The sequence below is a fragment of the Prionailurus bengalensis genome, chromosome E4 (genome assembly GCF_016509475.1).
Source record: "Prionailurus bengalensis isolate Pbe53 chromosome E4, Fcat_Pben_1.1_paternal_pri, whole genome shotgun sequence".
Taxonomy (NCBI): domain Eukaryota; kingdom Metazoa; phylum Chordata; class Mammalia; order Carnivora; family Felidae; genus Prionailurus; species Prionailurus bengalensis.
This window is the reverse complement of record NC_057360.1, coordinates 2,640,221-2,665,507: the sequence shown is the minus strand read 5'-3', so window position 1 is coordinate 2,665,507 and position 25,287 is coordinate 2,640,221. Positions and strand designations below refer to the sequence as shown.

Sequence of the window (25,287 nt, the reverse complement as noted above, 5' to 3'; positions counted from 1 at the left end):
CGAGCATCCCACACAGCCTTCTGAAGGGGCGGGCAGGGGCGGGTCAACGCGATGAGCGAGTGGTGACCGGGGCCAAACTCCAACACGTGCCACTCGCGCCCTCAGCGCCGGTGCCCGGCCGCCCGCGCTCCCCCAGCCCCGCTCCAGGTCTACGCGGGCCCATCCTGCCTGGGCCAGGCCGGCCTGGAGCGCAGGGCGGGAGGAGAGGGCGCCGCCGCCTCTCCCTCCATCCAGTTGTAAGTCGAGGTTCGGCTTCAAAGGGAAGAGTCCCGCCCCCCCCTCCCCACGCACAGGCCTCCGGGCCCTGCGGGGCTGACCTTGACCTCGTAGCCTGTGAGGAACTTCATCTCTATGGATTTCTTCAGCACCGCCTCCCTGTCCCTGTCGGCGGCTGCCCTGATGATCTGGGGGGACGCACACCAGGGACTGACAGCGGCTCCTGAGGAGGCGTTCCCGGGGCCAGGGACCCCCAACTGCCCGCCCCCCTCCTTGTCCCCCTCACCGTCCTTCCAAGTCCCCCGCCTGTGAGTCCAGCGGGCCTTGTCCTCACCCACCGTCACCCGACCCTGTCGGTGTCCCCCACCCCCTAGGAGCTTCCAAGCATCCTAGGCCAAGACCGGCCCCGCCCCCCAGCCCTGCCCCAGGCCCCGCCCCCGGCCCCGTCTACCTGAATGTAGAGGTCAGTGAAGGATCGGTCAAATTCCCGAGTTGCCCCAAAGTCCAGAAGGGCCACCTGGGGGGCGGGCGATAGCGGGGGAGGTTCGCCCTGGTGGAGAGGGGGCCAAGACCCCCGTCCCCGAGGCCCCTCCCCAGCGGAGCTCCGGGGGGCTCACCTTGTGCTGCTGAGGGTCATAGAAGAAGTTGGACCAGTTGGGGTCCGTCTGCATGAAGTGGAACTCGAACAGCTCCCGCAGGCACAGGACCAGGATGTTGTAGCAGATCTGGGGGCGGGTGGCCGGGTCACCGCGGCCCCTTCTCCATCCTCCACCCGCCCCGCCCTCTGCTGTGCAAGGGCCCCTGACTCCAGGTGTGCCAGGCATGGGGACACGGCGGCACCCCCCCCCATCCCCTTTGTCCCAAGGCCCGGTCAGACACACCTCGTTCCGGATCTCCTGGCTCAGCCCCTCCGCCTGGTCCAGGGGGAAACCGGACACCAGCTCCGTGGTCAGCACGTGGGGGCTACAGAGCTCGTCCACGATCTCAGGCACGTAGAAGAAGGGGTGGTCCTTCAGCAGCTCCCTGCAGGGGTGGGGGCGGTGGGGGCGGTGGGGGAGTCACACCCCGGCCAGAGTCTCACCCCCTCACCCCAGGCCCTGACCACAGCCATCACCCATCAGCCCCTCTGCCCCTCCCGCTGCACCTGAACTTGCGGGCACAGGCCGCCTCCCGCTGGTAGTCACACTCCAGGGCCAGCTCCCGCCTCAGCACATCGATCAGGTGCTCGGGGAACAGGCCTGGGCAGGGAGGAGGGGGTCAGCGCGGGCTGGGGGCTCCTCTTGGGTCCCCGGAGCCCATCCTGAACGCCTGCCCTTGACCCACGGCCAGTCTGACCTTCAGGAAGCATGTTGCTCATGTTCAGCACGGCCATAAGGTTGTTGACGTCACTGTTGATGCTCTGGGCCACACCCGGGTACTGAGGGGGGACAGAGGGGTCCCCGGGCAGACAGGGCGGCCGCCGGCCTGCTGGCTTCCCGGCTGAGTCCCGCCCAGACCCCGCCCTAGGCTGAGGGACAGCTCAGACCCCACGATGCTGCCAGGACCACCGGGTCCCATCACGACCTGGTTCTCCACCGTCCGCCTCCCCGCCCCACTCCCCCCGCCCCCAACCGAGCCTGCAGGGAGGCCGGTGTCCCTCCACAAATCCTTCCCTTCCCAGCACTGCCCTGGCGCTGGGGACGGACATGAGGAGACGCGGCCCCGCCCCAGAGAGGGGGCGCCCGGGGGGCGGATTTGTAGCGTGCGGAGACCCCGACGCCACAGGGTCCTGGCTGTGCCCTCCGCAGCCCCCCACCCCCACCCGGGCACGGGCGCACACGCGGGTGCCCACCTGGATCTTCATGGCCACCTCGCGGCCGCCCTTCATGCGAGCCAGGTGCACCTGCCCGATGGACGCGGCCGCGAAGGGCCGCTCCTCAAAGTACTCCAGCTTGTCCCGCCAGCCAGGGCCCAGGTCACCGTTGAGGGTCTTCTGGCGGGAGGAGAGAGGCGGGGAGGGGCCGTGAGCGCAGCCTGCCCTGACGGGCGCCCCCCGCCCCCGGCACCGCCCGCCTCACCATCATCTGCTTCAGCGGCATGAAGTCCGCGCTCTGCCTCACCCGCTCGAAGATCTTGGCCAGATGGGGGTTGATGAAAGCGTCGTCTGGAAGGCACCCGAGAGAGCAGAGCAGGGGGCCGGCCGCTCAGGGAAGGAGCCCGGCGAGGGGGGGGGGGGGGGGGGCGGCACGGCAGCCACCTCAGGGGCCCCGGTTGCGCCCGGGGAAGGCGACCGAGACGCCGCTCTGCCCTGCACGCACCGGGAGCCAGGCCACAGGGCACGGGCCAGAGGCCGCGCGGCGGCTCCCGCCTGGCACGCAGGCCCCTGAGGCTGTAGACGGAGGCTCGGGAGGGGACGTGGGGACGCCGGCCAGGCCGCGCACCCTCTCCGGGCCCCCTCCTTCCACTCCCCCCCCCAGGGCCCCCTCCCAGCGGGGCCGAACTCCCGCCCCCCCCTCACCCCGCAGGGCCCACTCACCCTGGATACTCAGCATCTGGCCCAGCTTGAGCGCCGCCCCGCGCACCTTGCACAGCGTGCGGACGATGCGCTCCGCGTTCGCCTCGGACAGGAAGGGGCTGGAGTCCAGCACGGCCTTCTTCCCTGCGGGCCGGAGCCGGGTCAGCACGCGGCGCCCGGCCCCTCTCCGGGTGTCTCCGGGCCTCACCCCGCCCGGGAGGGGCACGAGCCCGGGGAGCTGCTGGGGGCGGCCGTCGGGCGGCCGCGGGGGCCCGAGCGCGACCCAGCCCCACGGCCCCTGGGCCCGACGCCTCAGGGACATCTCCGTCCTCCTGGTGAAAACAGGGACGGGACGCTTCAGGACGCGGAGACTTTCAAGAGCGGCGCGGAGAGACCCGGCACAGAGCCCGACGCGGGGCCTCCGTCCTCCTGGGTCCTCCTGGCGGGTCCCCGACACCGGCACCGCGATTTCAACCCAACCCTTGGTACCCCCTGCCCGATGCTGTGGAAGCTTCCCCAGGCCTGACCCCAGCCCCCTCTCAACACACACGCGCACATGCACACACACACACGTGCACACACCAGGCACGCACGTGCACCCACATGCACGTGTGCTCGCACACACGCACCAGACACGCACGTGTGCACGCACATGAACGCGCACACTCGCACAGGCACGCACCACACATCCGCACTCATGCACACGTGCGCACACATGTGTGTGCACACTCGCACACCGCACTCACACCCGCACACCGCACACACGCTAAGCCCCTCCCTCCGTACCAGTCCCCGGGGCCCGACGCGAGCACCGCTGAAGAGCACAGTCAAGTGCAGGCACCAGGAGGGAGGACCTGGGGACCCAGGCGAGGAGGACTAGTCACTGTCCCTCCCCCCATGAAGGTCACAGCACCCCTGGGGTCGCTGTGAGGCGGGCTGGCTGCAGCGAGGGCGCAGCCCCCCAGGGAGAGGAACGCAAGGTCCAGGACGGCACACGGCTGGCCGGTATCTACCTCCCCCTCTGGCCACAGAGGCCCCCGACGGGCGGTAACCCTGGGGGTGAAGACCACCTTTGTCCGGAACGACCAGGGGGCGTAGGGTGCAGGGCGAGGATTCGGGCCACGGGGAGGCCGAGGGACGGCGGGGCGCTCCGACCTCAGCGCCCTCGCCCCAACCTCAGCACAGCCCTGCCTGGATACCGAGTCTGCACCCGTCCCGAGGCAGGGAGAGGCCCGGGCAGGGGGCTGGCTCAGCACCTGCCGCCCCCACCCCCAGCTCCTCCAGTCCCGGGTCATCTGCTGCTCTCCCTGCCCGGTGCCCCGCGAGCCTGCTCAGATCTGCCCCCAAGGCCGCACCCACGGTGCCTGGCACTTTCCTCTGCCTGCACCGCCAGGGGCCCGGCCCGGCGCGGCCCGAAGAGGGAACAGGAGAGGCGGCCGGCACACCGCTGCCCTGGGGGCCGTGTCCAGCCTGGCCTCTGACAGCCTGGGGGCGGTGGACATGGGGACCGAGGGCCCGGGACACAGAGTTTGCAGACGAGACGCCCCAGAGAGAACCCACGAATCCGCTGGCTCCCGAGGTCGGCCGCACGAGGCCCACTCCCGGGGCCCCGGACGGCAAGACCTGCCCCCAGAAGGCCGAGAAGGGCCCCCGGATCACCCCCTGCCCTGGGCAGCAGCGGAGGGCCAGCGCGGAGGGAAGGGCGGCCCCTCTGCGTGCCCTCTGCCCTCCCCGGCCCCCGGGCACGGCGGGAGGAAGCGCGCCGGGGAAAGGGCCGCAGCCCCAGTGGGCAGCCCGCGAACGCGCCCTCGCGGCACGCGGTAGGGCTCCCGAGACGCGGGGACCGTGCGGGGCCCTCTCGGGCCTTTCGGGCAGCCCTCCCCACAGTCTGCACTCCTGCCGGGGCAGGGCTCGCTCTGACAGCGGCCTGGGGAAGCCAGGCCACGGCAGGTGTGGCCCCCACTCAGGAGAGGCCCTCCAGGGGGCGGACCGGGCCCCGCCGGCCAGCACCCTCCGGGCCACAGGTCTGGCCCGGGCCCACCGTGGCCCGAGCCCGGCGAGCGCCCCCGACCCTCAGCCAGGGTCACCACTTCCCTGGCGAAGGTCGCCTCTTCTCTGCTTGGACGAGGTGGGATGAGAGCAGCCAGTGTCCAGCGGGACGGGCTTCGCGCCTGGAGAACACGGGCTTCTCGTTCCAGAGAAAGCCGGGCTTTTCCTAAAGTGTCTCAGCACCGACACTAAAAATACCCCCGCTAAGCCCTCCGTCCTCCAGCCCCTTCCAAGGACACTCCGTGTGTCCCGTGCACCCCGCTCTCAGGGGCCCGTGGGGGCGGGCCAGTGCCCTCTCCCCAGGAGGCCCTTGTCCCCACAAGGGGTCTTGCGGGTGGAGAGACGCCATCCAGACCGGGGGCAATGCGCGTGGTGACCTGGCCTCACCGACCTCACAGAGGAATCGTGAGACAGAGGTCTCAGGCCAGAGAAGAGGCCACTTTGGGTCTCGGGGGGGGGGGGGGGGGACCAAGGGCCCTGAGGGGTGTGTTCCTCCAGCACCGACGTCCCTCACCCACAGCCAAATGGGGAGCCCTGGGTGCCTGACCTGGCCAGACCACTGGGTGCCAACGGCCCCACAGAGTCTGGGAGGGCCGGGCAGGTGCAGAGACACAACCTCGGCCACCACTGACACAGAACCCAGGACATGAGGCATCCCTGGAGGCCAATTCTCCAGGCACGGGGGGGGGGAGGGGCAGCTGGGGGCTGACAGGCCCACCTCCCGGGGCCCACCCTGCCCTCCCGGCCAAGGGCCCAGCTCACCTGGAGGGTCCCCTGGGCGGAGGCTCTTCTTGGCCACCTCGGCCAGCGCCCCGAAGCCTAGACCCACGGCCAGACCTGCAAGGAGAAGGGCGCTGGGTGCTGGCATGGGGGCCACCCACCGCCCTTCTGTCCACGAGGCCCAGAGCAGCCCCACGGTCACCCGCCTCCACTCCGACCCTCGCTGACCGCCAGACGATGCAAAAAGGGAGAAAAAAGGTAGGAGACACACATCTGCTATTTTCAGAGGTTTGGCTCAAGGAAGCTCCATCCAGCTGGACCCCCATCACCCTTGCTAGTCTGCAGGCTCCCCGCGCACAGACCCTAAGAAAACGCCCAAGCAGGAAGGGTTTCCGGCACGAACGGAATACGCGCCGGGAACGGTCCGTGGGCCGAGGACATCCTGGCCACACGGGGCACCCCTTGGAACGCGGCCGCTCACTCCGGCGTGACCCGGCGCCGCAGTTCTCTAGAACTCTCGCAACCGGAAGGAAAGCCCTCCCTGCAGTGATAGGAAGCAGCCGTCGGTGGGCGTCAGAGCGTCTGCAAAGGCAAAGTGTCCCTAATCCGAGCCGTGGAGACTCACAGGACCGCGGGCCCGGCAGGTGCAGATGGTGGTCTGAGGACAACGGGGGACCAGATGATTTCTAATCTAAAAATGTTGCAGAATCACCCACAAAGTTCATTAATACGTCTTTTGTCCAGAGACCAGAAGTGCCTGATCCCGACCGTCCAAGAAAGGCCCACGGAACCCAGTAGGTGGCACTGAGGCCACACAGAAAGCCCAGGGGCGGGCCAGGGCTGAGGTGGGGGCGCACATTAGCAGAGAGAAAGACAACACACCTGAGCCCACTGACCCCGCAGAAGGGACAGCAGAAATCCAGGGACGACACCGGACAGGCCCCGAGACCCGTGGGGCTGGGAGACCGTGGGGCAGCAGCCCCCACGCCCAGTGGGTAGTTTAGTGAGCCAGGAACCCAGCAGAAACATCTGCGTTCTCCGAGCTTCTACAACGATTACGTATTCGTGTTACGAAAAATGTTATTCTACTGAAAATTTTATTTAACGAGAAACAGTTAAGTGCAGACATAAACAATTTTTTTTTAATTTTTTTTAACGTTTTATTTATTTTTGAGACAGGGAGAGACAGAGCATGAACAGGGGAGGGTCAGAGAGAGGGAGACACAGAATCTGAAACGGGCTCCAGGCTGTCAGCACAGAGCCCGATGCGGGGCTCGAACTCATTTAAATCAAAAGAAGGTAACCCAACCCTACAACGTGCTCTGGCGACACACATCTTCCCCACCGGCAGGCCGGTGGGCAGCCTCCCTCCGCCAGCCAGAAGCAGGGCTCCTGCCCCACAGGTCATGGCCGGGACTCACCGGTCCACCAAGAGCGGGCGCTCCCAGCAGGGCCAGGCGCCAACAACGCTCCCGTGTTCGCCACGCTCACTTCTCCCATTCAAAACGGCTAGACCGGTGCCGTCCCGAGAAATACAATGCCAGCCACGTGTCTAATGTTAAATTTTCTGGGGTGCCTCGGTGGCTCAGTCAGTTGAGCGTCTGACTTCGGCTCGGGTCATGGTCTCTCCGTCCGTGAGTTCGAGCCCTGCGTCGGGCTCTGCGCTGACGGCTCGGAGCCTGGAGCCTGCTTGGGACTCTGTCTCCCTCTCTCTCTGCCCCTCCCCTGCTCATGCTCTGTCTCTGTCTCTGAAAAATGCATAAACCTTAACAAAAAAATTTAAATTTTCTAGTAGCCACCTTACAAAAGGCAAAAAGAAGCATGTGAAGTGAACGTGCGTCCTCTATGTTATTTAACGTAACACAGCCAACATATGGTCATTTCTACAAGTGCTCTTACAGACGAAAATTGCTAGAGGTATTTCAGGGTTTTGTTCTGCTTTTGTACAGAGCTCGCAAACTCCAGAGTCCAGGCCGGACAGGATGGGCCACGCTCTGGAGGCCACGGGAAGAAGCCAGTCACCCGCGAACAGCCCCCTGGGCCCTCTCAGGATGTCCTGGTGCCAGGACACGGGCGCTAGGGCCCGTTTTCCCGCCAACCAGCTCCGGACGGCACTGGGCACAGAGCCGAGGGCAGCCAGGGTGCCAATTAAACATTAACTCTCCTGCTGCCCGCCCACCTCACCCCTCCCAACACATTATCTGACTCCACAAAGGAAGTGATAACAAGCAAGGTTAACCTTCAAACTATAGTGACTTTCACCAAGGTCTCTCTGCATCTAGATTTTTCTCTGCCGAGATCAAGTCCAAAGTCAAGCCCACAAAAGAGGCAGATGTCTTCAAAGGTTAACCAGCCTGGCCAGTGCTTGCAGGGGTGCCCCCCCTCCCCCACACCCAGTCAAACTCTTGGCGGCCATGTCTCCACACCGGGCAGGGCCAGAGCACGTTCCACAAAGACGGCCTTAGACTTGCCCCGCGCTGGCCGGAGGTGCTGCCGTGGCCCTGACCTTGGCCTCAGGAGCTCCTGCTCCAGCGAACCAAGAATAAACCGGCCCCCCCGCACCCCCACCCGGGCTCAGGCGATGCCCGGAGCCGCGCCAACCGGGAGGCGCAAGGCGGGCCAGGCTCTTCAGTCCCCCAGAACCGGGCGGAGGCAAACGGGGGAGGGCAGCCCCTCCACCTTGGACGCCCGGAGCCCCGCTAAGCCAGCTCACAGCCTGTGTCACCCCTGACCTCAGTCCCCGCCCCCGCCCCCCGTCGTGCTCAGGCCCCACACGGCCACAGGCAGCTGCAGAACTGCTCTCGACCCCGCATTGGCGACAGGGGCCTCCGTCCTCGCCTGCGAGCAGGCGCCAGGCCTTCCCAGACAGTTGCTGGCGGTTCTGTCATGAACAGAGATTCTGCCGTCAAGCGTGGGGGAGGATGGCAGGGTCCTCCCCAGAGACGGGAGAGCGCTGGGCCGGCTTCCCAGGCCCCCAGTCTGGGCCTGTCCCCGCCAGGTCCCTCCAGAGGTCATCGGGGCCACCGGGCCGCTGTCCAGACAGCCATCAGAGGTTAAGAAAAGGAAAAACAAAACACCCTCCAGCCAACAGCCTGGTAAGGGTGCCCCGAGCAGGAAGAGGAAGCAAACGTTCCTTGGGGCTCTGGCTTCACCCGCCAGCAGCCCCGGGTGTGTTCACAGAGCCGGCTCGCAGGGGTTCCTGTGCAGGGGCCGCGGGCAGAGGGGTCTGCGGACAACAGACCGTGTGCCGGGCTGCTCTGAGCCTCGCTTTTGTAACCCTAACGGTCCTTCTGATCTTAGAAGACAAAGCTACGCGTGGAGGAGGCAGGGGCTCCGAGGGGACCCTGAACCCTCGGGAGTCCCGGCCGCCCTCTCCGCCATCACTTGTGCCCTCCACCCTGCCTGGCCCGGGGTGGGCGGCAGGAAGGAGCGGAGTCCCCTGGACAGGGTGCCCCCAGGCTGTCAGGAGCTGCCTCCCCCCCATGCCCAGCACCGGCCCGGCCGTGGACGCAGGGGCTGGTCACAGGTCCCCGGGCTCAGATCACCGTGTGCGCAGCGGGGCCTCCCCTGCTCAGGTCCCTGCAACGTCATGAATGCGCACGTGGCCCCAGGGACCCAGGCGCTGTGGCCCCACTTGTCATCAGAACTGGAGATGACGGTAAGTGCCCTCGCCGTCCTCACAGAGCTCCTGAGGGGCAAGACAGACACCCGCACCCCTGGTAACGCACCTCCCGAAAAGCAGAAACCACGGCCCATAACCCCCGCTGAGTGGGCACTGCGGGACGGTTCTGCACGGCTCCTGGCCCAGGCCACAGGACCCCCCTGTCTATCACCAAACTTCTCACTCTGCCTTCTACCCTTCCTCTTGGGAGCATGTCCTTTGTACATTATTAAAATCTCCTTTAAAAAAAGATAAAGTGAAAACAGTTGGTGGGAGTGTCTTTTGTTTTAAACGTGCTTACTTAACAAAATCAGAAAACAACCAAATATGCCTGTTCCCCCAACGTGTGTTTGTTCACCAGCAGGAGGGGACACGGGAGCTCGCTCTCCAGAGCGCGCCGGGCCCGCGTCCCCATGTGTCAGAACCACAGCAGCCATCGCTTTGGTCTTCTGCCCAAGCGACCTTCTCTTCCAACAGACAGGACACTCTTTCGTGGCCACACCTCTCTTTTTTCAGTATGTTGTTTTCTGACTACCACGTGGCCCAGTGTTCTAACGGCAAGAGAGTCCTGCAACCAATAGCAGAAACACGTGTGGACAAGGGGAATCACGTGGCAACTGAAGCATATGAGGGGCAAATGGACACACGAGTCCCACGGTGCCCTTGACCCTTTTCCATACCTCAAGACTTTTTTTTTTTCCTCTGCACCCAATGTGGGGGTCGAACTCACGACCCCGAGTTCAGGAGTCACCTACTCCACCGACTGAGCCAAGCGTGTGCCCCATTACCTTAGTCTTAACAAACCCGATGAAGCCTCACCAACTGTTTTTTAGAGCAAGTATTTATCTGGGACTCACAGTTCCTTAACCTTTTACCTTCTAAAAATGGAAGGCTTCCCCAGGGTCCCTTCCGGCTGCTCCTGGCTCCCGCCCCACTGTCTTGTCCTCACATCTGTTTTCTAGACCCTATTTCACAACCGCCTCCCCACGTCCCCCTTATTTCTTCCTGCTGCTTCACGTTTTGTCCCCTCCGAGTGTCCTGTCACCTCGGTGCCCTCCCCGCTTCTGCCTGGCGGCGCCTGGGAGGTCCGAGCAAGGCCCGCAGCCGCCACGACACCGCGAAGGAAGGAGCACTCGGCCGGCCGGGATCAGCTCCACGGCACCTGCTCCATCTGCTCCGATCTTCCGTCCCGCTCACCTGACGGCCGCGGCGGGGCCGGAAGACAAGTCCCCTCAAGCCCAAACTGGAAAGGAGACGGTGGGAAGGACAGGACAGAGCGCAAGAGCCATGCATGACGAAGCCCGACACACCCAACACGCATGTGACGAGAGCCCCCAGGAGGGGAGCAAGGGCGGAAACGGGGCCGAAGCAGTGCCCGAAGAAATGACCAGAATCCCCAACACTGACTGGCACGCCGAGCCGCAGATGGAAGCGTCCCCACCCCAGTCTTCGCCAGGCCCCTACTTCGCAGGGCACCCGGACTCCTCTGCGGCCGGCAGCCACCCCACGAGGTCGGGCCCCAGCCGACCACCAGGGGCTCCGCGTCAGGAGAGGGGCGCGCAGGTGGCCGGACGGAGGCGGCTGCGGAGGAGCCCCGGCTACACGGGCGCGGGGGCGGCGTCTCTATCGAAGTCGTTTACACACGCCTGGGTTCGGCTTCCGGTCCGTGGCCCCGCCCCACGGCCCCCAACCCTGCAGTGTCTGTGCAGCAGGGCAGGCCACACACGGAGGGGCCTCCGGATGAGAGGGAGCCGACGGCGTTCACCTTGAACTGCGCCCTGGGCCCGGATCCCGTCCCGGTCACCGACCCCAGCGGTGTGTCCCGCGCGGCAGCGAGCGGCGCCCAGAGGGAAGAACACGTGGAGGCGAGCGACCCCCGTGCCCAGGAAGAGAGGCTCCTGCCGGGGCATCAGCCACGTGGCGGCCTGGTGTCCCCTGAAGGCCCACAGGCCCCGGGCTCACAGGGACAGCCAGCCTCCTTTCGGGAGGAGGAAGAAGAGGCCCACGGCCCTGCCCAGCTCCCAGGACGGAGCCACAGCGGGGGAGGGCGATCCTTCTGTGACCCCCAAGTTCCGAGGAGTGGGTGGCAGCGGGCAGAGTGGAGGAAGTGGGGGCAGGGTGGGTGGGGGGCCACCACTCCCTCCTCCCTCCTGGCAGGGTCGGGGAGGGAAGGGGAGGCAAATGAACCCCACCCAGGCTGTCCACACGCTCATGAGGGTCCGGGGCGGGGGGGGGGGGGGGGGGGGGGGGGGGGGGGGATCGCTCCCTGTGCGCCCCCTGCGTCTCCACCCCCAGACCTCCAGCTTGTGTAAGCGGCCAGGACAGGAGCTGTTCCCCATTCAAAAGAGATACAGCAAGTTTTCCCAGGCCACAGTTAAACATCAGGCATGACACCAGACTCACGGGCCCAACCCACGAGCCACCACACTCTGGGGGGGGAATTGGGTGTGAGGCGGGGGGGGGGGGGGGATCGCTCCCTGTGCGCCCCCTGCGTCTCCACCCCCAGACCTCCAGCTTGTGTAAGCGGCCAGGACAGGAGCTGTTCCCCATTCAAAAGAGATACAGCAAGTTTTCCCAGGCCACAGTTAAACATCAGGCATGACACCAGACTCACGGGCCCAACCCACGAGCCACCACACTCTGGGGGGGGAATTGGGTGTGAGGCGGGGCCTCTCCACATCTGGTCTCCTCTGGCTCCGGGTGCGGGGATCCCGCCGCAGCAACGGGCAGTGCCCGCAGGCACGCGGGCTCCTCCTAAGCTGACTCCCACCCCCTTCTGGGCCGCTGGAGCTTGCTCTGTTCGCTCCCTTGGAAGACGGCACGATGGGCCCCCTTCCTCCAGGATGCCAGCTGCACCAGCGGCGTGCCGATGACGGGTCCTGTGCGTTTTAACGTCTCGTGATATCGATATTCTGGTGTCATATTCTTGTGCATTTTACCCTGAGGGCCTCCTTCCTGCACTGCGTTCTGAGCAATGTCAAGGGCGAGTGGGGGACAGCTCCGGGTCTGCCCAGCAGGAACACTCTTTGCTTTATCACCAGGGAGAACCACCGTTTCAAGGGCGTAGCCTACGAACCACCTCGGTTTTGCCAACTGGAGCCAGCGTCTCCGCCCCAGGATCCTCCTGGAGCTCCTGCGTTTTCCCTGCTCCGGGGGAGACTCGGATTTCGCTCCGTGGCCCCATGACTTGATCTCTTTCTACCGGAAGATTGGAAACTGGGTCTGAACAGGAGAGGGCGGTACCAGAAGGTTAGCGAGGCCAAATTAGCCCACATGTGTGATAAAGGACTCCTGCTCAGGCTTCTAATCCCGGGGCAGGGGACTCTACGTGCCAGATGTATCCTTCGGTGGGTTGGGCTGTGCCTCCCATGCACAGCAGGGGCGGGTGTGTGTTTAAAAAGATGAGTTGTTGGGGCACCTGGGGGACTCGGTTAGTTGAGCATCTGACCTCAGCTCAGGTCATGATCTTGCAGTTTGTGAGTTCGAGCCCCGCATCGGGCTCTCTGCTGTCAGCACAGAGCCTGCTTCAGACGCTCTGTCCCCCTCTCTCTGCCCCTCCCCTGCTCACGCTATCTCAAAAATAAACTTTTACAACATGAGTTGGTAAGGCTAGGTTTGAGAACACCCCCTCTGGACCCATCTTGAGCCGCCCAGGGATGGGTACATGAAGCAAAGGCTAAATTTCCTAACCTTTATAAATTCTGGGCTTCTCTCATTGGCTTCCAGAGAGACCATGAGCCACGGCTCCCTCGTGGTACCCAGAGCTGGCACTTTGCCCTGTGGCAGCGCTGCCCGGGGCCGTGGGAGCTAAAGGAGAAGAGAAGGTTTCACTTACAAGCCGTGAGATCACCACGAACCTACGCCACTGATCTGGGACAGGGCAAATGCAGCAGAACACATGGGGCGGGGGGTGATGTGTGTCTGATCCTGGGCTCCTGTCTCCCCAATCGCTGCCACCCCCCCCACCCCCACCCCCCAGTTCCCGTCTTTCGACGGGACTTCACGAAAAGCTGACCGGGTGACCTCTAGGTGGCCTGGTTTGTGTATATATAATGTTTGCCTTCTCCATGTTCTCTTGGGGTTTTATTGTTGACAAACTTTTTGTACAGATAAAAATAGCCACAGCATCTCTGACAAATGTCCTGCACCAGGAAAAGAATCTGGAACATAGCTTGGTGACCCCTCTTGAAGTGTGGGCGGTCTTGAACCACACTTTCTCCTGTTCCCCTTCCCCTATTTACTATTTTGGGTCAGATCTCCTCTCCTAAAAACTTGACTCCTACCCCATCTCCTCTTCTATCCCCCTCCTTAAAAAAACAAAAACGAAAACAAAAAACCCGATTTTACAGAGGGGAAAACCTAGGTCACAAGGAAGCAGGGCTGGGACTATAACCCAGATATTACAACGGCATAAAGCCCAGTTCTGACCCCAAATCCGGTATCTGAACCCATCTTTCCCATCATCACTCTTTACCAGGACCTACTGCCCACATCTTAGCCATGATACCCCAGAGCCGGCCTGGACCCAGGACGCCCACCCCCATCTCGGCATGGGAACGGCTGGCACAGCCCCTGCCCTCCGCCTCCACGAGCTGAGCACCCGACCTCCCGGCCTCTAGGAGTCCCCTTCCTTCATGTCCCCTTGTCAAACATTCCCACACCTGTCGGTCCACCTGTCGCCCCATGAGGGGAAGAAGGTTGGAAGTGCTTTCTAGAGAAACAAAGAAGAGGAGCGTTACCTCCATCTGTGCAGACAATGACCCACCAGGAAACCACACACCTCACAACCCAGTGAGGAACACACATAAATAGGACGCTTGTACCTCTGGACAAAATGGCTTTTTGCAACGCGTACGGTTCCGAGAATCTCTGCCATTAATTCTGACGGTCTTCTATTCAATTCCATTCTACTTGTTTTTCAAATGTTGGGCCTGACCCACGAAGTTCATGTCACACCCACTGAAGGGTCGAAACGCACGTCGTGAACGCATCCCGGGGAGGGAGGAGGCCCAGAAGTCACCTCTGGAGCCAGAAGGGCACGTTCCTCCCAGACCCGCCCCCTCTCTGCTGTCATCCTACCCCCTCGAAGCCCGAAACGCCAGCTGCCGGGTGCTGGGCAACAACACGGGCCTCCCCGAATCACAGCCGTGGGCCAACCTCCGGCGCTCGGACACCCAGGACGGCTCCAGATCCCGGCAGCTGTCAGTGAGGGCTCCGGGGGCTTCCGATGGCACAAAGCGCCTTCCAAGACCTGAACCTCACCTCACCTCACCTCAACCCGGGCTGCCTCTGGCCGCCCGCCCCCCACCCGAGGGGAGCCTCGCACCCGGTCTCACCGAGGCTGCCTCTCTGCCCTCCACCCAGGAGGGCCTGGCTTCGGCCTCTTTCACCAGGAGTTCATGGCCTTCCATCACATCCTGATTTACCGCCACACCCTTCACTCTGACCGCTTTTCCCCGAACAGACCCTCTACTGCCCTCACCCGCAAAGACCCCCACGAGAGGACCACCCATCTCTAAGACCCATCAGTCAAAGGAAGCCTCTGTGGCGAGCCCCGTCTGGAGCGGCAGGAAGGGGGCTCGAGAGAAAGACTACAGAGCGACCAGGGACAGAGCGGGCCTCAGACTCGTGGGGAGAGACGAGGGGCCCCATTCAATACTTCGGTAGGAACAAACACTGCCCGCCCCGCCCCGACGAACAGCCTCTTCCAACACAGGGGCCGCGCTGGGTCTCCTGCGGAATAAGGACCGCCGGAGGCCCCCAGGGCAGGGACTCCCAAACTCATCCTGGCAGCGGCCCCCCAGAAGTCACACGCTCCGTGAAACACCGGCTGAACGCAAACCCACGAAAGGAAATAAAGCAGTAACTCCGTCCCGAAAGTCAGACGATGCTCTGCCAGATCCTCGAGCAGCTAAGGAGCAGCAAATGCCAAATTTTAAGACAGCAACGATGGAAGGAAAGCTTCCGCGGAGAAACTTCCATCCAGTGAAGGCGGCGGGCTCTGCGCGTTCGGAAGCCAGCCGGCCAGCGTGAGAGCCCACACGCGGGTCCACCTCCAGGAGCACGGAGCCAACCCCGAGGGACAACTAGGACGGCATCTCCGGGACAAGAGGCAGCAGAGACAGAACAGCATGGATGATGGACAGTCTCGGGAGGGAGACCCAGAAGCCCAGCAAAGCACAGAGCGAGCGGGGCGTGGCTCAGACACACGGCAGCGAGCCCTCACCCGGGTCAGGACAGAGGTACTGGAGATGACAGCACGGCGTCAGAGCAGGTGCAAGCGCCACAACCTTTCACTGAAAGGCCGTCCCCTCGGCGCAGGTGTACCCGATGCAATACTATGCTCAGAGATCCCGGCTCCACAGGCCTCACGACAGCACCCGCGACACCCGCAGGCACGGCGGGTCAGGGCAAACACCACTCTGCCGGGACTAACCAGCCCCGTGAGGAACCTCTCCTCGCCAGCCGCCCCCCCCCCCCGCCCCCACTTGCGGAGGGGCTGAGTGGCAGATGCTGCAGATACCGTCCCCAGGCGTGGCCCGAGCAGCTCATGGCACAGCAGGGGGCAGGAGGAATCCAGTCACTGGGTCATCCCCCGAGGGAAAGGGCCAGGGACAGCTAATGCAGGAGCCGACGCCCTCCCCGGGACCCCTGTGGCCCCCACCGTCCTCCTCCTCCACGCAGGCCCCGCGGTGGCCCCGCTCAGCCGGGGCTGGCACGCCAGGGCGGGTGAGGTGGCACGGGGGCACACGGCCACCTTACCTCCAAAGTTGGCCAGCCGCCCGATCCGTGTAACTGGCACCTTCCGCTCCCGAGCCCGCTCACTGAGCTAGAGGGAGCAAGGAGAGAGACCTCACGGAACGGGCAATCGGGGACAGGACCCCCTTCGGGGCTTCACGCTGCCCCCCCAGACCCCCTCCACCCCCGAAGGCAGCCGCTCCACCAAGAGGGGGCCTCTGTGCTCCTGGAGACTCCAGAGCACGACATCCAGGGGTGTCCCCGGAGGAGGGCCCGCCACCGGCACCACCATGGACGGCAGCCGCCCCAGCCCCATCCGAGGGCCCCTCCGGGACGCACCATCTGCTTGTGGGGCTTGCTCTCGGGGCGAGCCTTGGCCTGCCGGGCCTTCTCAATGTCCTCGGCTGTGAGGCCCCCCATGGGGGACTGGTCCTGGTGGAAAAACCTTCGCCGAAGGCCTGTGGCAGAGAGTGGGTCTCTGGGGTCTCCAAAGAGCCTCCCGGTCACTGTGCCCAGAGGGGAGGCAACCTGGCCCGGGAGCCCGGCTTCCCTAAAGGGTCCGCTGGCAACGTAGGCAGGAGCTGGGCCCTCACTGCCGGCCTGGTCCCAGGGTGGAGGCGGCGACCGGTCAGGGGAGGAGGCCACAGAGAAATCCGTGGGGGCCCCTGCGGTCTGAGGCCCAGAGAACTCTGCTTCCGGGTCATCGAAGCCCTCGGCATATGGCTCTTCACGCCGATCCTGACCCTGCAGGAAACAAAAGCGGAGTGAGAGGAGGAGGCCAGCCCAAGGCTCCCCTGTGTCACCCCCGCACAGGACAGCGCGCTCCGGGAAGCAGCCTCAGCCGGCTCCACAGGGGCGAGCCTCCCCGGCCCGGAAGCCCGGAGACACAGGCTCCGCTCCGCAGACCTGGGGGGGCAGGGGGTGGGCACACAGCCACCCAGCAGCTGCCGGGCACCTTGCCTGTAAATCAGGGCTAAGGAGGGGCTCCCAGGGCTCTGGGGAGTGGGCCAGGCCAGCGGACGGGGAGAGCTCCGAGAAGGAAAAGGCCAACCAAAGACTGGCGAGGGCCGTGCAAGGACGGCGTGCACCCGCCACACCCGGCCAGCATCTCGCCGCAGACGCGGCCATCACAAGTCGGCCCGGCCGTTCCTCTAAGAGGCACTTGGCCTCTGTCCCCAGGACAGCGCTGGCCGCTGTCCCCAGGAGCTGCGGGTCCAGGGCAGGCAAGGAGGGAGGCGCCACGTTTTCCCCGCAGCGGTCACAGAGACTACGCTGCGGGCCCAGGTTCTTCCTACGTCAGAACCCTGAGTGGCCTGGAAGGCCTCCTGACCCCTCCCTGCTACTTGCTCATCTGGAAACAGGGCTGCGCACAGTCACAGAGCTGTGTGGGCCACAGGCCGGGGAACAGCACGGGCTCCTGGGGGACGGCGCGGAGGGATGCCCCGAGGCCGCAGAGGTGGGCGTGGGGCGCACAGGGTGCCTGCAGGTGCCGCCAAGCTGCCCCGCGGCCTGGCCACCTCAGCCTGCGGGACACGGAGGGCGTGCCCTCGGGGAAGGAGAGAGACCGGCCATGACGCCGTGGCTCTCACTTCATAAATGGGAAACTGAGGCCGGAAGAACGGAACTGATCTGGTAAAGGCCCGGCGACCGGCCTGTGGCGGAGCGGGGATCGCTGGCCCCGCTGGCCACCCTGCCACCGCCAGACAGCACTTGTCAGTGCTGGGCAAGCCGGGTGGGGAGGGGGCGGGGCAGGCTCACGGGAGCCACGGCGGTGGGGCCTCCTCCTGCCCTAAGTGCCGTAACTCTCCCCCGAGTGTCTGCTCAGCGAGTAAGGTAACAAATCCCTTGAAGGACTAGAGGGTCAGGCATTTCTGGATTACCTGGCCTGCCAGCCCCCCGAGGCAAGGGGACACCGACATCTCAGTTTTCGGGAAAGACCAGGAGCACACTGAGGGCCATCACCTCGCTCGGTGTCCCCTCTGTGGTGGGACCGCCACACCCCCCCCACCCCACCCCCAGGGATGCCGCTGGAGGCTGGGAATCCTAAAGTCCTGACCAAAGCCCTGGGGGCTGTGACAGCCTCACAGCTTGGAGCAGCAGTGGCCTTTGTCCACAAGGCCAGCCAACCACGCGACAGAAACGGACGGATGGACGGAGGTGGCAGCGCACCCCCTCTGCAGCCCAACTCCAGGCCCACACGGCTGTACACACCCGCCGCCCCATCCGCTCGGGCGCCAGGAACGTCTAGGTGCCCCGCAAGGTGCCGGCCCGGTGGACAGCGCTCTGCGGCCGCCATCCCTGGGGACGGTCGCCTGTCCCGCACGCGGTTTTGCCTGTGCCCCCGCACAAGAAAGGTCTCTGGGCCGGGCACACGGGACGGCAGGACGGTGAGGAGGAGGGGGGATGGGCTATGCCCGCTGGCACCTGGGACGGAGCAGGCCCCCCCGCACATGGAGGAGGGAAGCCCGGCCCGGCTGTGGCCCTGCTGTGGCCCGGCTGGCACGGTGGGAGGAGCCACGTGACAGCTCAACACTGCGGCACGACACCCAGCTCCCCCCACTTCTTCACCAGAACCGACCCACCAAAAATGCACTAGCGAAAGTCGGGTAAACCAGGAGAGGGTGCTTGGTCTCATAAACTGCCTCCCTTAAGAAGTCACTTTGTGACTTTTCTAATTTCCGAAATTAAAAAGGCCTCTGCCCAGCGTGTCCGGGAGGCCCAGACACTGAATGCAGGCCTTGGGGGGGCGGGGGGGTGGGGGGCACTGGTGCCCCCACAGGACGGGCCTGGGCCTACGGGCCGGTGAATCAGGGTCTGACTAGAGTGTGGGAGCCACCGTCCCCGGGTGCTCTCCCCTCTCCGTGAAGCTTCCTGAGCTGCAACCACCTGGGGGCACGAGTCACGCAGGGAGCCCCCACCACACCCGGAAGGGCAGCTGGTCACCTGAGCTGGCCATCCCGCCGCGTCCCGGGTCGCCCCCACCCCCCCATCTCCCTGAGAGCTCCCAGCCACCCCCACCCCCCAGCCCCCCCCTTACCTGCACCTTGCCCAGGACCAGGCCGATCTGCTCCGCGGCAGTGGACTGCAGGGCCCTGGCCGCCAGGAGCAGCTCCCCGCCGAGGCCCAGGTGCTGCAGGTGGGTTTCCACGGCCGCCTGGGCCAGCTTGGCAAGGCCTCTGACCAGCATGATGGCGTCCCCCAACATGGCAGCCATCCTCAGGGCTGGAAGAGAGCGGGCCGGTCGGGGGGTGCTCCACACTGCCCCCAGGGTCACCCTCCCACAGGGCAACTCCACCCTGCACTCTGGCAGAGGCCACGGGGGGGTTTGGTTCTTCCACGTGACACTCCACCCCCACCCCCGATCCAGGCTGCCGGAGGGGGGAGAGCGAGCTAGGGCCAGGGCTTGAGGTCGGCTCTGGGTGACCCCCGACCCCGCACTGGCCCGGCCCTGGGCAGAGTGAAAGGCTCTGTGGAGGCGGGACTGGGGACCCCACAGCCACCCCGTGAGATGCAGAAGGCAGGAAGGAGCCAAGTGATCTGCCCTACCGAGTGGCACCACTGGGACTTGAAGCCGGACACACAGATTCAGTCCAGTGCTCGGTCCTCTGGACCCAAACGAGGCTGGGGAGGCAGCATCCGCCCCCAAAGCGCCTCCCCGTAGGGCCCAGGGCGCCCGACCCAAGCCCTCAGGGGCTGCCCCCTCCCCACCCTCAGCCTGGACTCTTCACCAAGCCACGCCTGCGGTCCAGGCCCCAGGGTGACCCATCCAGGGGACCCTGAGAAGCAGGGCACAGCCAGTAAAGCGCACTGTGGGCGGGACTCCCGTGTGACACGGCCCCCTCATGTGGGCCCGCACTACTCTCCTTTCTCCACTCGGACACAGTGTAAAACGTGTTTAACACTGGTCAGGGTCCCCGTCCCCGGTGGTGCTTCACAAGGGGCACATGCTCTCAATCACCCGAGTACTTCTTAAAGCCTGGAGGGGCTGCGTGCTGGGGCGGGGGGGGGGGGGGGGGGGGGGGGGGGGGGAGGGGTGGGTAAGAGAGGGTCCTGGTAACACACTGGGGCTGAGGAAAAGCCACCAAGAGGAAAGGGGCAGCAGGGGGCCTCAGAGAAGCAGCCGAGGAGCACTCTGGCCCAGCCAGGAGGAGCTGGCACCAGCAAGGAGTCTCGGAGAGAAGACGGGAACCTGGAGAGAAGAGGCCTCGGGGAACCTGCTCGAACAAACACGCGGAGCTGGGAAGGGCCAGACGCACCGGTACGTGGGGCCGGGCGCACAGACGCCCGCGGGCTCTCCCAGGAGAGCACGGACAGGGAAGGTCGGGTGAGAGCACCCACCGGGGAGTCGGCCACGGCTCCGCGGCCAGGCGGCTGGCTGCCCCCCCCCCCCCGGGGAGTTCCGCAGGGACGCGCCTTCCCCTGAGCGTGGGAAGCTACAGCTACGAGTATCTGGAAGGATACCGCAGTGACGGCCAGAGGAACCCACGGACGCACAGGAGCCTGGACCGCGGAGCTGCCCTGCCACCGCCTGCCCTCCGGCCACCTTCACGGACAGCAGCCGCCAGGCACCGGGCCGGGGGCTCTCCACACTCGGTCTCTTCCAATTCTTGGTCAACAACCCGGTGACACACGCATCACTGCCTATTTCACAGAGGAGAAAACCAAAGCCAGGGAAGTTAACTACCCTGCATGGTGTCCCGAGTGGTGGCCCTGGAGTCCGACCCTGGCCCTCCTCTGCTCTGTGCCCACCACACCACACGGCCTCCCCAGACAGCCGCCCTGCTGGCTCCAAGGCACCCTCTCGGGGACAGGGCCCTGCTCGGACACAAATGCCTACACCCTCATCAAAGCCAGGGAGGTTTCTGGAAGGTGACCACACCCTTGAGAGAGACAAAGGGGAGGGGCCAGCCGGGCCCATCATCTGCCACCATTTCACACCCCCGGCTCTGATGGGATCCTGCTCTTTATGGGAACAAACAAGGGTGAGTCCCACAGACCAAATATCCAGGCGTGGGGAGAGCTCACGTGGCCGGTGCTGGCTCTCAAACTGCCAGCCCCCTGGCCCCAGCCCCGACACACACAGCCACACCTGAGTCACCACCCCGTATGGGGGAGCCCCCAGTGAGAGGAACAGTTTCCAAAGGAGAGTTAGGGACCCATAACGGTGGATGGAAGCCAGGCCCAAGCCACATCTGTTCCGAAGGACCCCTGAGGGTGTCCCCAGGGAATCCACCGTACCCCACTGCCCCAAGGGCACCCCCAAACAGGCCTACCCCTCGCTCACCTCCAGATAACCAAAGCAGAGCCTCCCACAGACAGAGACTCCGATGATTCCAAAACCTCACCTTGTCTGCTGATACCGTATCTTCCACAGACCCTCCTAAGACCTATTTAATTCAGACTTCATTTCCAGGCTGAAAGTTACTTCCGCCTGATTCATCCAAGTCACAAGCGCGAACGACAGCTTCTCTGGAGCAGAGCTGAGAAGTGACAGGGGGCAGGTCTGCCCTGCGCTGGCTGACTGGCCCACCGCACCGACGGAGGCTCAAACTGGAAAGGCCACGTCCAGCCTTGCGTGCTGCAACACAGGCCTGGGGTCCCCTGGAGCCCGGTCCTCACGGCCCCCCCCAAGGGCCAGGACTGCACCGACTGCACAATGATGCATTAAAAACAATTCCTAAGGAAAAAATGTTACGTAAATTGACCAAAAATGTTTAAATTCCCGCTTTTGGCCTTTGGGAGGTAGGAGTAAGTAACCAGGGTCTCTTCCAGTATTTTCCTAACATTATTAGTCCCACACAACCTACCTTCAAAAAAGGAAAACAAAGTCATCTAGGAACAGTACACATTAGAAAGGACTGGCTGTGCCTTCTCCCGGTGCAAACAGCAGTGCCCTCGTCCCCAGGGCGGTCCCGACAGGTGCCAGGTGCGTGCACCTGGCCAGCAGGCCCCATCGGAGTGGAGATACCACCACAGAGACACAAGCTTCCTGCTCGCCGTGGTGCAAAGCCTGCTTTTCTCAAGTCCACACGCTCATCTGTGAGCAGATTCACAAGTGGATGCGGACTTCAAACACGCAGCCCAGGCCCGCGGCTGCTCTGACAAACATATTTATTTAACATGCAGGGGCTGCCCCCAACCCCCACCCTCCCGCCGCTCCCAAAGTGAGCCGGTCACACCCTACTCTACACCACGGAAGCTTTGCAGTGTCTACTCTCCACGGGCAGTGGGGAAAAAGAACGATCTTTCCAGAACTTTTCTCACCTTCTGGTTTTTAAAAAGTGGGTCTCATGGATCTCAGGCACCAGAATCCCAACGTGACTCAGAATTCAGGGACCCGGAATGTGCTGCAATCTCCCCCCCACCCAACCTCCCGGAATGCACAAGCACCAGCTACACCAGGAGGCATTTTCATCACGATCGTAAATAAAAGCAAAAGCCGCCAAACATGTTTAATACACCAATTAAGGCCTCATCTGCACCAGGATTCCATCTGCAACTACGGGAGCCCTCAGCCCACCAGGCTGCAGAGGGGCTTCTGACTTCGCCCAGAAGGGACGTAGCAAGGAGCGGCCGGCTCTCTGCCTACCTGGCAGGTGCCGCAGAGGGCCTCTCCCCCGAGGAAGGGGCAGCCAAAGTGCCGGGTGGGCAGACGGAGGCAGCAGTGGCGGGGCGGCACTCCCCTTCGGGGTGCCCACTAGGGACCAGCGCCAGAACAAAAAGGCATTTAGTTCTCCATCGCACGTTCAGGAAGGTGTGCTCCCAGCGCTCTGGGCTAGTCCCTGCAGGCCCCAGGTGAGCCTGCCCTGCCCCGGGCGCCTACGGCCAGGTGCCACGCAGGCACTCCCATGAGGGGCACAGAGACCAACTGAGGCTGACACACGAGGGTCGGGCGCGGAGGAGGCCACTGACCAGCAGAGACGGTCCTAGGAGCAGAGACACGGGGTCCCAGCTCCGCCACGGCCGCTGACACTTGCCAATTCATCCCTCTTCGGTAGGAGACCCTTTTCTGGTCCCCACGTGCTAAACTAATTTAGCTAATTACAGGAAGTAAATAGACTATTATCTAAAGAGAGAAGGAACACGAACAGACGCAGCTCAGCACCCCTAGGGACAGAGGCTGAAGAAACACAGGCAGTTTCCCTGGACGTGGGGCCCTCAAGCTCCGAGAATTCTCCTACCGACCCTTTACCCTCTGACCTTCCCCACGGCTTTTGGGACACTCCCTCACTCACGGTGGAGAACAGCCTCGGGTATTCCCACACATTCGCCGGGAATTGCCAGGGAGTGGGGACCCTCGAATCCGGCCTCCAAAACTAAAGAACACCACAAGGCGATGCCTAGCTGGCCAGACAGAACAAGATACGCCAGCAGGGGAAAAGGTGAGTCGAACAGGCGATCCCGACAGCCGTAAAGCAGACGAAGGCACGTTTCCACACGGGACCTGCACGCGGGGATGTACTGTCGGGAGGGTCTCGTACACACCCCAAGCCCCCCCTCGGAGCCAGAACTCGCCATCTGTCACTCATCTCTCCTCTCGAGGGGACAGCGGGCCGGAGACAGGGTGTGGGCTCACCAAGCCAGTGCCGGACCCCTTCGCGGCTCTAAAGCATGGCGTGAGCGGCACACGCCCCCCGCTGGCCTCAAACCGCCCTGAGCTGTCCCCAAGCCTCGGGGTGGCTGGTATGTGGACCCCAAAGTAAGCTGCACAGAAAGCGCTTGTCTTGGGGAGTTATGTGTGAAGCGCGTCCAACTGCCTCAGATGTCACCCTGTCACCCCCATGTCCTCCGGGCATGAAGCCCAGCACATCCAAATCTGGGCTCCCCCACCCCCACCCCCGCCGCCGGGCTGCCCATCTGCAGGAATCTGCCCAGCCCACACTTGTCTCCCACATCCTCACCTCTCCCACCTCCCTGTCCGCTTCCCCCAGGGCAACTGCCCCCCCTGCCCTAGGCCCTGCCAGCTCCCACCCCCACAACCCCAGCTTCTCTTGCCTTGTTCCCTCCACTCACTCACCCAATGGGGTCAACCCAATTCTCCTGCCGGCCTCAGCACGGGATGCGGTCGAACTTTCTTCCTACCGCACTCAGCCCAAACATCACCTCTTCTGGGACACCGTACCCAGTGTGCCCTTCCCGCCCCCCACCCCCCCTGCCTCCGCCTCCGCCCTTCCCCATCAGTCCTAGTGGCAGTGACTGTCCCCTCCCCTAAGGGGCTGTCAGCCAGAGCAGGGCAAGGACCACCCCAGTCTTGCGATTTCCTGGTCTGCAGCTCTGAGCTCCACAGAGTAGGCAGGTAATAAATATGTTAATGAGAATGACCTCAGCTGTCCCTCCAAGGCTGCCACTTGTGGGACTGGCTCACACGTGCTGAAGCTTTAATCTAGATTCGGAATCACCGGTCCCTGAGAAGCCCGGTCTGGGGCAGGGCCCTCAGGCTTCAAGGGGCATCTGAGCGTCCCGTCCCGGGGGCCTTGCTAAAGCACAGACAGCTGGGCCCGCCCCCTGTTTCTGATCCTGTAAATCTGGGGTGGGCCTGGAGACCTGCATTACTCACAGGCTCCCAGGTGCTGCTGGTGCTGGACGGCTACCCGGGAGCCCTGCTCCGGAGGGGAAAGGAGGCACAGGTGGCCCTCGCCAAGGCCAGGCGGGAAGGAGGAAAACAGGTCCTTCGTGCAAGTTTCTCCCTGCTGCCCCTCCCCCAAAGTCTGGCCTCGCCCTTGGGTGGAAACCTTCCACTTGCCCTTTTCTTTCCTGTTACTGCCTCAAGGAGCTGAAAAGGAGGAGCTTGGAGGCAATGAGCCACAGAGCCCTCACTGACTGTCACTTCCCGCACGCCTCTTCAGGAGGCCCCAGGGCGGGGGCACCAGTGACCTTCTGCCCTGGCCCAGCCAAGAGCGAGCTCTACTTTGGGGACGAACGTTGTCCATTTCTAGCCTGCACGGGCCCCGAAAAGCTCCTTTACATGCTTGAAATTGTTCTTTTTTCTTTTACTCTAAAAAAAGGGAAACACCAGGTGACTGTCCCCACAGGGACCCTGAGGAACGTGCAAGGCAGGGGAAGACCGAAACTTGGGAGCCCAAGTCCATGAGCGTCTGCGGCCACACCCCAGAGGCCAGTGCTCAGTACGGGACACCTCGGGGGCTCCGGGCCTCCGGCCGGTGAGGGGCCACCCAGGGTCTCTCGCCAGGCACTTCCGAAACAGCGGATGTGCTGGAACCGAACCCACGCAGGTGAACCAGGGACGAGGCAGAGCAAAACAGCGGCCAGGCCTGGACAGTCGGCCTTCTCAACAGGCCAGGCCATTAGGGCCACCCAGTCCCCACAGCTGCCAGTCACTTCAGGAAGTCCCCAGACCTGCACGCCTACCAGGAAGTGCCCCCCCTTCTCCTCGCTGGCCACCCCGTCC

At 64.0% G+C, this 25,287-nt stretch overlaps 1 protein-coding gene across 4 annotated transcripts in view; it reads right to left on the bottom strand.

The window, feature by feature from the left end:
- Positions 1–25,287, bottom strand: part of COQ8A (coenzyme Q8A) — a 40,112-nt gene that overhangs the window by 1,014 nt on the left and 13,811 nt on the right. For 2 of the 4 annotated variants that reach the window (XM_043568808.1, XM_043568809.1), the window contains exons 2-14: positions 18,916–19,100; positions 16,218–16,622; positions 15,903–15,969; positions 5,522–5,596; positions 2,732–2,854; positions 2,274–2,359; positions 2,048–2,188; positions 1,552–1,633; positions 1,361–1,454; positions 1,098–1,239; positions 834–941; positions 668–733; positions 318–404 (exon numbers count right to left, since the gene is read on the bottom strand). In XM_043568808.1, coding sequence (XP_043424743.1) covers positions 318–404; positions 668–733; positions 834–941; positions 1,098–1,239; positions 1,361–1,454; positions 1,552–1,633; positions 2,048–2,188; positions 2,274–2,359; positions 2,732–2,854; positions 5,522–5,596; positions 15,903–15,969; positions 16,218–16,622; positions 18,916–19,092 — 1,653 coding nt within the window. In that variant the 5' untranslated portion in view covers positions 19,093–19,100. Of the gene's footprint in view, positions 1–291; positions 405–667; positions 734–833; positions 942–1,097; positions 1,240–1,360; positions 1,455–1,551; positions 1,634–2,047; positions 2,189–2,273; positions 2,360–2,731; positions 2,855–5,521; positions 5,597–15,902; positions 15,970–16,217; positions 16,623–18,915; positions 19,101–25,287 lie in introns of all 4 variants that reach the window. The other 2 variants (XM_043568810.1, XM_043568811.1) reach the window with 2 other exon arrangements.